Source organism: Ctenopharyngodon idella, chromosome 16 (assembly GCF_019924925.1).
Source record: "Ctenopharyngodon idella isolate HZGC_01 chromosome 16, HZGC01, whole genome shotgun sequence".
Classification (NCBI taxonomy): Eukaryota; Metazoa; Chordata; class Actinopteri; order Cypriniformes; family Xenocyprididae; genus Ctenopharyngodon; species Ctenopharyngodon idella.
The window spans coordinates 35,115,001-35,125,000 of NC_067235.1; the positions used below are offsets into that span (position 1 = coordinate 35,115,001).

At 42.7% G+C, this 10,000-nt stretch overlaps 2 protein-coding genes across 14 annotated transcripts in view; both read left to right on the forward strand.

The window, feature by feature from the left end:
- zbtb7b (zinc finger and BTB domain containing 7B) overlaps positions 1–4,177 on the forward strand; it is a 26,197-nt gene extending 22,020 nt beyond the window's left edge. For 3 of the 4 annotated variants that reach the window (XM_051865999.1, XM_051865998.1, XM_051865997.1), the window contains 2 exons: positions 1–623; positions 900–4,177. The exon at positions 1–623 is cut by the window's left edge and continues 321 nt beyond it. In XM_051865999.1, the coding sequence (XP_051721959.1) occupies positions 1–623; positions 900–1,452 (1,176 nt within the window). In that variant the 3' untranslated portion in view covers positions 1,453–4,177. The remainder of the gene's footprint in view (positions 624–899) is intronic. The other variant, XR_007925567.1, reaches the window with a different exon arrangement.
- Positions 4,178–5,739: 1,562 nt separating this feature from the next.
- khdc4 (KH domain containing 4, pre-mRNA splicing factor) overlaps positions 5,740–10,000 on the forward strand; it is a 9,479-nt gene continuing 5,218 nt past the window's right edge. For 8 of the 10 annotated variants that reach the window (XR_007925565.1, XR_007925566.1, XR_007925563.1 and 5 more), the window contains exons 1-10: positions 5,740–5,913; positions 6,421–6,598; positions 7,888–8,004; positions 8,085–8,164; positions 8,301–8,353; positions 8,446–8,606; positions 8,703–8,914; positions 9,018–9,078; positions 9,657–9,714; positions 9,895–10,000. The exon at positions 9,895–10,000 is cut by the window's right edge and continues 109 nt beyond it. Coding sequence is in view for 6 of the 10 variants with exons in the window: in XM_051865984.1 (XP_051721944.1) it covers positions 5,759–5,913; positions 6,421–6,598; positions 7,888–8,004; positions 8,085–8,164; positions 8,301–8,353; positions 8,446–8,606; positions 8,703–8,914; positions 9,018–9,078; positions 9,657–9,714; positions 9,895–10,000 (1,181 nt within the window). In the remaining 4 variants the exon portion in view is untranslated. The remainder of the gene's footprint in view (positions 5,914–6,420; positions 6,599–7,887; positions 8,005–8,084; positions 8,165–8,300; positions 8,354–8,445; positions 8,607–8,702; positions 8,915–9,017; positions 9,079–9,656; positions 9,715–9,894) is intronic. The other 2 variants (XM_051865986.1, XM_051865987.1) reach the window with 1 other exon arrangement.

Below are 10,000 nucleotides of genomic sequence, written 5' to 3' on the forward strand. Positions count from 1 at the left end.
ATCCGCAGCTCGGGCATGAGGGAGGTTCTGAAGGGTGCGCAGCTGCTGGGCATCCAGTGCGTGGCGGACGCCTGCAGGGACATTCTGGGCGAGGCGGACGATGATCCGACGGACCCCGTGAAGGAGGCGGAGCGGCTGCCGTCTCGACGCAAGCAGGATCGGTGCTCCGTGGCCCGAGCCGTGTCCCCTGCCAGACCGGTGAGTTTCATGCCTCCGGCGTCTGAGGACACTCCAGAGTACGGCCTGCTTCCCACGCAAGGGCGAGAAGGAAACCCTCCGCCCGCGGCCGGACAGGCCCACCGAGGGCTGCTAATGAACGGAGGTGCGCACTGGCCGAATGAATCCACCCTGATCCCATACAGACCTGAAGACACGCCCTCAGAGGAGGAGGAGTCTGGTGTGCAGGGGCGGGCCACGCCCCACCACAGCCAATCACAACAGGGGGACGGAGGAGGGGGCGGAGCAGCAGCCGGGAGCGGCAGGAAGAGGAAGTCTCAGACACCACAGCAGTGTCCCGTCTGCCAGAAGATCATCCACGGAGCGGGAAAGCTGCCGCGTCACATGAGAACACACACGGGCGAGAAACCGTTCCAGTGCACGGCCTGCGGCGTCCGCTTCACACGGTACGATCAGCGGCTGCCTTATTGAGCCTTATTTTAACAAAATATTTTTTGGAGTTGTGAATAGAACAAAGATTATTTGAGTATGTTTTACAAGAAAATACTGTTTCAGTTTTCCTACTTTTAAAATTCACATTTAATTCATCTTGCTACTTCTTGCCGATTCTTTGTAATTGTTAGGGAAATTTACTAGTAAAAAATTGCTCTGATTCACAGTTTCAGGGGTGTGTTTGCCACGGCCAGAATGTTGCAGTTAATCCCTCTTATTTCTCGTCTCAGGAACGACAAGCTGAAGATCCACATGCGGAAGCACACGGGCGAGCGGCCGTATCCGTGTCCCAGCTGCCCCGCGCGTTTCCTGCACTCCTACGACCTGAAGAACCATCTTTCGCTGCACAGCGGCGACCGGCCGTTCGAGTGCCCGCTCTGCCACAAGGCTTTCGCCCGCGAGGACCATCTGCAGCGGCACCGGAAGGGCCACAGCTGCCTGGAGCTCCGAACGCGCCGGCCGCGCCGCGGAACCGGGCCTGAACCCGGCGGATCTCCGCCCTCGGAATCCTTCGGCCTCCATCAGCAGCATCCGGATCACATGAGCGCCGTCGCGGGGCTCCTCGAGGGCCATGGCATTCCCATGCCGGGTGTCCCGCTGCTGGCCGGCGCCCGGATGCCCTTCCCGGAGCTGCTGTGGCGGGCGGTCTCGGGGCCGGTGGGAAAATCCCTGGATAAAGCCGAAGGAGGCTCGTCTCCGTCCGGGAGCGGCTCGGTCGCACATAGAACGTGGGAGGAGGAGGAGGATGAGGAGCAGGAAGCTGCTGGCGAGGAGGAAGAGTGACATGTGTGTGTGTGTTTGTGTGTGTGTGTGTGTGTTCCATCATATATCAGCGGTGTAGTCGCATCATCTTCTGTTTCTGGTGCTGGTGGAGCTCATGAAGAATCACGCAGGGTTTTCGTTTTGTTTGTCAGATCTGCTTTTTTTTCTGCGGTATGTGGTTTTGTATGAATCCAAATTGACTGCTTGTGGAGATTCGTCTTGTTAATGTTCTGTGAGGTTGACGTTCACGCTATGCAACATTCGAACACATTCGAGTGATTGAACAAACCTGATTTAAAAACAAACAACTGAATGAATTAAGAATGCAAATGAAGCAGCTAGAGGCGGAGAGGGGCGTGGCCTTCCTCTGGACGGGACGTATCGCCACCTACAGGCACTCAGGATACCATGACGGTGAATCTACTGTAGCTGCTCTTAAATTTAGCCTTTTCCAAATAAAATGAATTTGGAATTTTTTTTTCTTCTTCGAATGATAGAATTTTCTTTCATACCAAAGAATATTGGTTAGTTTGGACTTAACTGAAACTAATTATATGTCAGTGAATTTTTCAGATATTTGTAGCCTTTAACATGTTTTTTCTGTTGTCTTTGAGAGAAAGACTAAAAATGGACCAGGTCTCAGTTCTCACACATTTAAAGGGCTTTCAGGACTGTGTTCAAATGCTCTGATGGCGCTTGAGAATCTTAATCGGACGCATTTGTTTGATTTTCGTTTACGTTTGTTCTGTTTTTTTTTTTGTTTGGGAGGATGAGCTTGATTTCATCCTGAATTTAGAGAACGCATCTGGTTTTCCTGCGCACTCGTTTTCTTTAAAGATGGAGACACGGCAGGATGGAGAATTCTTTTGTATACTATTCTATTTATTTATTTGTCGGTTTGATATTTATTGTGACTTTCCTGGTTGAGGCGCTTTGGTTATTCTGCATCATCTCTTCCTTTCGAAGCTTCCTTCAGTCCGAATCTTTGAGTTCGGTCGGAGCGACTCCTTGAGTCTTTCAGTTCAGTCGGAGCGACTCCTTGAGTCTTTGAGTTCAATCAGCGCAACTCCTTTTGTCGGAGCAACTCTTTGAGTCTTTAGTCGGAGCGACTCTTTGAGTCTTTAGTCCGAGCGACTCCTTGAGTCTTTAAGTTCAGTCGGAGCGACTCTTTGAATCTTTAGTCCAAGCGACTCCTTGAGTCTTTGAGTTCAGTTGGAGCGACTCTTTGAGTCTTGGAGTTCAGTCAAAGTGACTCCTTGAGTCTTTGAGTTCAGTCGGAGCGACTCTTTGAGTCTTTAGTCCAAGCGACTCCTTGAGTCTTTGAGTTCAGTTGGAGCGACTCTTTGAGTCTTGGAGTTCAGTCAAAGTGACTCCTTGAGTCTTTGAGTTTAGTTAGAGTAACTCTTTGAGTCTTTAGTCCAAGCAACTCCTTGAGTCTTTGAGCTCAGCTGGTGTGACTCCTTGAGTCTTGGGTCGCTTCAAGACTCAAGTAGTCGCTCCGACTAAAGATTCAAGGAGTTGCTCTGATTGAACAACTCAAGTTTTTAGTTGAAGAGACTCCTTGAGTCTTTGAGTTCAGTCGGAGCGACTCTTTGAGTCTTTAGTCCAGGCGACTCCTTGAGACTTTGAGTTTAGTTAGAGTGACTCTTTGAGTTCAGTCGGAGTGACTCTTTGAGTCTTTAGTCCAAGCGAATCCTTGAGTCTTTGAGTTCAGTCAGAGCAACTCCTCTGGTCTAGGATCGGTTCTGCCTTTTTTTCTCGTAATGGCCTCAGGTAGACGCGACGTGAAGCCTGATCAGATGTAACGTGTGCAAACGCACATATAACCGCTCAGGTGCTGTAGAGAACTGAGATTCGACGTCCTCTATTTGCAAGTTTTGCACATTGAATTTCTGATTAAAAGTACAATCGCCTCCGATGACCAGCACAGAACAGACAGAATGAAACGAGGAGGAGCCTTGCCTTTCTTGAAGCAAATATACATATCTGAGATATTTTTTGAGATAATAAAATTATTTGCATTACATGAAAAATTAGTCATTAATGACGTCATACTATAGCTTTAGCCGCCTTCATTTCGCTCTTTGACCTTCTCTTGATTATCAAAGCTATAAGACACACGCCGATCCTCATGGGAAGTGTGTTGGGATGAATTCTGGGATTTTCGTCTGTATGTTACTGTACTGCTGACAGTAGGGAAACTACCCAAAGAGGTTTATTTGCACTAAAATGGAATCTTTGTGTTGTGAAATATTGTCTTGTTCATTAGTCACCAATGATGATGATTGTAAATCCTCAATTTCTTCAAAAACTCTTTGCATCATGAATATTAATACTTCGCTGAATTTTGTATGTAAAAAGGTCAAGCTGCCTTAGTTTATTTTTAATTTTTTTTGCAACTGTTCTCAGGAAATCTTGAGCCATGCACTAAGTGGTTATGCAAATGTTTGGTGAATATTAATTTATTGTATATATTTGTGCTTGGAAATATGAACGCCCTGTTATTAAGTAAAGTTCCTGTACGTCTGTCTCTCCAAAGACGTTGTTTATTCCTTGATGTGATCGAGTTAAAAAGCAAAGCAGTGGTTCTGTTAGTGATTCGGGTGACGGGACGAGGCTCCTGGTCAAAGCCTTTAATCAGGGATCTGTTTTCTGTTCATAGAGTGAATCTTTCTCCGTGATGGCAAATAATTTCTCATGTTGTACAAATAAAGAGCAAATAAACAAAGATTTATGTTCAAATAGACTCTGCTGCCTCCTGCTGGTCCTTTCCTCCTACATTAGCTCAGTGTTTTTATCTTTATGCACATGATCCTGTTAATATTCAACAAGTGATGTCACTGTGTTCTAATTAATATTCATGACAGATTCCTCGAATGCAGGAATATACATTTTCACTTGATTCTTTAAGCAAACCTGATTCTTTAAATATTTCTTTTTTAAAAAATAAATAAGTAAATAAACATAAATTTTATTACCGAAAATTTTATTATTTTATAGCTGAATGTCTGCAAAGTTAGGATTAGGGTTACCCAATGTAGCATTGTTTTAATAAATATATTTTTTTAAATATTTTTTCATGCCAGGGTTTGCTGTGGAACTTTTTCACAAAAAAAAGAAAAATTGAATGAAAACGTCTTTGTTGGAATCTAAAATAAATAATTTACATTTGAATGTAAAAAGTGTGTGCAAGTTGATTTTACTATTAAAATACCATAATAACCTGCTTAAGTAACATTAGTTATGATTTATATTCTTCAGATTTTTGAATGAAACACATCTACAGTTGAATATTTTATAATAACCTACAATACAGCAATGCTGCCTAAAAAAACAAAGTACACACATTAATGGAGAGAAGGAGCCTGTGATCTTCCACAGAGAGTCCAAAACCTTCACGTGATTTTAGCGCCACCTGCTGGTGACAAACATGATGATGAAATGAGTTCTGAAACAGCAAAGAAAACACATTTAAAAACAGAATAAACCTTATTTTTGTTTGTTTCTTTGTTTGTTGCTCAGAACCAGATGAAAGCTAGCTTTAGGTTACTACATTTATTTATATTAATATAAAATGTTGGGTTAAAAACAACCCAAGTTTAGTTGAAAATGGACAATCCCGGCAACTGGTTTGTTTTAACCCAGTGGTTGGGTTAAATGTTGACCCAACCTGCTGGGTAGTTTTATTTAACTCAACTATGGTTTAAAAATGTCTATATGTCTGGATTAAAATGAACCCAAAATAAGTTGGAAATTAAAAATCAGACACATAATTACTAGAGACAACAATAATAATCAAAAGGTGAATATTTATTAATAAACAATTTAATACATGTTTATTGTTTAATTATTATTCATTAAGCTTATTCATTTCCAACATATTTTGGGTTCATTTTAAGCAAGCCAAATAGTAATTTTTAATCAATAGCTGTTTTAAATAAAATACTCAGCAGGCTGGGTCAAATATTTAACCCAACTGCTGGGTTAAAACAACCCATTTGCTGGGTTTGTCCATTTTCAACTCAACTTGGGTTATTAACCCAGCATTTTTTAGAGTGTAATATAATATATGCATAATGTTCAATCTCATATCATAATTAATGCAAATCAAATTCTCAAGACAATTAACTTTACATCGATGATCTAACAAAACATTCGCGAGGGTTTACTCCTATCTTATTTATCTTTTTCTGTCAATTATAGCAAATTATTGACTTATTTTTTCCCTTTGTATTCTGTTGACTGTAATTTTAGCATTAATAATAAAAATGAAACCAAAAAAAACATCTGTGAAGGGAGTTTGTCAGATGGAAGCTGCGCATGCGCGATGTTAGCGGAAGTGACGCAGGCGGCTGTGTTTCCGTTGGATGGTGTGTCTGCTCGAGCGTCAGAAGCGGATCGGTTCTGTTCGGTTCGATTCACCGTGATCAGAAACATAAACTCAACACAACAGATGTCATTCGGTGTCCCGCACAGCGGCGGGTGAGTGTGTGTTCGGTCGCTCGCGCTCGCGGCGCGTCTAAAGAGTTTGACGGCGCTGCTAATGGCGGGTGTTACATAACGAACCAGAAACACAAAACAATTAATCAGCAATATGTTCAGATGAACCGCCTCTGTTCTGTGCTGTCGAGTTTACTGCAGCGCCACAGACGTTTCAAACAGTACCATAGTAATACCGTGATGTGAACAGTGTAAAGTGTATGATAAACAGTCTTTACCATGGTACACATCAGAAGTACTGTGTTTGATCTGATACCGCTGTTGTGTGAACATAATATAGGTGTTCATCTCTATCAGTGAAGTTCTGGAAGTTGATTGGTTCAACAGTGTGAGATCCGTTTGTTCGGATCTGGAGTGATGAAACTGTCTGAGTGATTGTGTTTGATTGGCAGCTGATGATTTGTGTTTGAGGTCCTGCAGGTTCACACGTCAGCAGAACATTGATGATGATGATGATGATGATGATGGTTCATGTTGTGTTTGTGTCAGACGGCGCAGTAAATGGGACCAGGCCGGCCCGGTGTCATCAGGAGAGGCTGATGGAGGTTCTGCTCCCACTGGAGCTCTGGACGCTGCTGCCGCCGTCGCTGCCAAGATCAACGCCATGCTGGTGGCCAAAGGCAAACTGAAGCCGTCCCAGATCAGCAGCGCCGCTCCTGCAGATAAAGTCAGTCCTGCTGGCTTATATAAATTATACACACACATACACGAAACATATATTTATGAAACATATATATGTATGTACATTAGGGCTGTCAAGATATCAGATTTTTCACTACACACTTACTGTGGCCAAAAGAATTCACAATAACAATATATTACAATATCTATAGAAATCTTGAAAAAATAAAGCTGTCAGTCAAATTCAACTTTACTTAGTTTATTTTGTGTTTTTTTGTTTTTGAAGAATCACACCATTGCATACAAAACGAACAAATATAGTCTACACATAAATGATTAGTTCACTTCAGAATTCACATTTCTTGATAATTTACTCTCCTCCATGTCATCCAAGATGTTCATGTCTTTCTTTCTTCAGTTGAAAAGAAATGAAGGTTTTTGAGGAAAACATTCCAGGATTTTTCTCCATATAGTGGACTTCACTGGGGTTCAACGGGTTGAAGGTCCAAATGTCAGTTTCAGTGCAGCTTCAAAGAGCTCTACATGATCCCAGACGAGGAATAAGAGACTTATCTAGAGAAACCATCGGACATTGGCCTAGATAAGACTCTTGTTCCTCGTCTGGGATCATGTAGAGCTCTTTGAAGCTGCACTGAAACTGACATTTGGACCTTCAACCCGTTGAACCCCAGTGAAGTCCACTATATGGAGAAAAATCCTGGAATATTTTCCTCAAAAACCTTCATTTCTTTTCCACTGAAGAAAGAAAGACATGAACATCTTGGATGACATGGAGGTGCGTAAATTATCAGGACATTTTCATTCTGAACTGAACTAATCATTTAACAGCAACCTGAACCAGTTTGAAACTGAAGTGGCTTCTTATCACAGTATGAGGCTATTACACTGATGTCGATTGGCATTGCATTATAAATATTCATTATCCTTATGAAAATACAAGAGATGATGGCTTGAAGAACGCAGATAAACCATATTCTGTCACTATAGCCGTGTTTCCATCCACCTATTTGTATGCGCATTTTGGGATATATTGCATTAAAAAAATGCTGGAAAATGGAAACGCCAAAATGCCCATAAATTCTAAAAAATATGCATAAAAAACATATTTAAAGTAAACAAACAATAATCCAAGTTTTTATCTGAATGAGCACACTTTTGGATTAAAAATTATGTAATTTTAGTACTTCAGCTTATTTCAGTTAGTTGCCGTTGTGCCATTTTAAAACAAAATGAAGTGAGGAAGTTTCAAACACTAACAGTGTGAATATGAGGAGGAAACACGCATTAATAATTAAAGACAGGAAGTGTGTGTAGGTTGCAGGTGTTGGTGGGAATAAGGTGAAAGATGACCTGGTGGTGGCAGAGGTGGAGATAAACGACGTCCCGCTGACCTGTCGGAACCTGCTGACCCGCGGACAGACTCAAGACGAGGTGAGAGCAGGAACAGCCGTGTGTCTGCGTTCTGTCAGGTGCTTTCGCTCAGTCCTTGATTCTTCTCAATCTCCACACAGATCAGCAGAGTGAGCGGCGCTGCCGTGTCCACCAGGGGGCGCTACATGTCAGCAGAGGAGAAGAGCAAAGCACTGCCCAGGTGAGACGCTCCGTTTCATCCGACTGTGACACTGATGACCTTTACATGAACATCCAGTTCTGTTCAAGCTCTGTGTTCAGGCTTCAGGTCAGTCTAATCTTCTAGTATTAATGCATCTCTCTCGATCTCTCCGCAGTGACCGTCCGCTCTATCTGCATGTGCAGGGACAAACCAGAGACTTAGTGGACAGTGAGTGACGCCACTGATGGATGAGTTTCATTCTGAGGATCACGTGCGTGTGTGTGTGTTTAACATCGCTCTGTGTGTGTGTGTGTGTGTAGAGGCCGTTAACAGGATTAAGGAGATCATTACTAACGGTGTAGTGAAGGCCGCCACCAGCTCGACCTACAGCGGAGCGACGGTCACCGTGTACCAGCAGCCCGGACCCGCGGCTCCACCCACAATCCCCCCTGCTACACACAAAGCGCACTTTCCAGGAGGAGTGAGTACATGTGAACTCACATCAGTGAGAGCTTCCGGTCACTTCACACCATCCTAACCCCCGTGTGTGTGTTTGTGTGTGTGTGTGTGTGTTCAGATGCATTATGTGCAGGATAAGGTGTTTGTGGGTCTGGATCAGGCCATCCAGGGATTCTGCGTGAAGGAGCGTGTGGAGGGTCCGGGCTGCTCGTACCTGCAGCACATTCAGGCAGAAACGGGAGCCAAAGTCTTCCTGAGGGGGAAAGGGTCCGGCTGCCTGGAGCCCGCGTCTGGACGAGAGGCGTTTGAGCCCATGTACATATACATCAGGTGTGTGTCGAGATCACACACACACACACACACACACAGTCACTGTAGAGCAGTGTTCAGGCAGTTGAAGCATCAGTGTTTATGAGTTTCTCTGTTCCTCCAGTCACCCAAAACCTGAAGGACTCGCTGCCGCAAAAACCCTCTGTGAAAACCTGCTGCAGACCGTAAGACCCTCTCTCTCTCTCTCTCTCTCTCTCTCTCTCTGTCTCTCTCTCTCTCTCTCTGTCTCTCTCTCTCTCTCTCTCTCTGTTTATATTCATGTTTATTGTGCTGTATTGACAGTTTTTTCTGCGCAAAATGAGAAATTATGGCAAGTAAAATAACAGTAGTGCGAACAAATAAAACACAATAAATCTGTGATGTAATCAGTGTTAATCTACTATGATTTATAAACTATTGTAGTATTTGTTAATATTTTTTGAATTTGTTTTATTTTTATATTTTCAGTTTTAATTTTTGTAATTTTGTCATGTGCTCTTGTTGTTTTTATTTTAATATTTCTATTGAGCTTTAATTTATTTTTGTTTTAGCTTTAGTAATTTTAGTACTTCAACTTATATTTTTCTGTTAATTGCCATTGCTACATTTCTGATTTTCATTTGAGTTAAAAAAGGTTTTTTTTTTTTTTTTATCTAATATTTATATTTTATTTTGTTTCAGCTTTATTTCACTGAATGATTTTTAATAGTTTTTAACTGTAACAACACTGCGTGTAATGTGTGTTTGTGTGTCTGTCTGGCAGGTTCATGCTGAATATTCTAGATTCCTGAATCAGATGAGCAGTGTGATGCCCACACAGGGTAACACACACACACACACACACACACACACTTAAATTGCTCTATAAAGACAGTAACATCATTATTCAGCTCAATCCAGTTCAGTAATTGTGTGATTCACATATTCGATGTCATAGTTTGTATGATCACATGTTTTGATTGTGTTCATCACAGTGATGTGTGTGTGTGTGTCTCTGTCAGCAGGTTTCATTCAGCCTCCTGTCATTAACGGAATCCCGCCGCAGCCTCCGTATTACCCTCCCGCCGGATTCCAGCCCTCCTATCCCGCGCCCGTCCCTCCTCCACC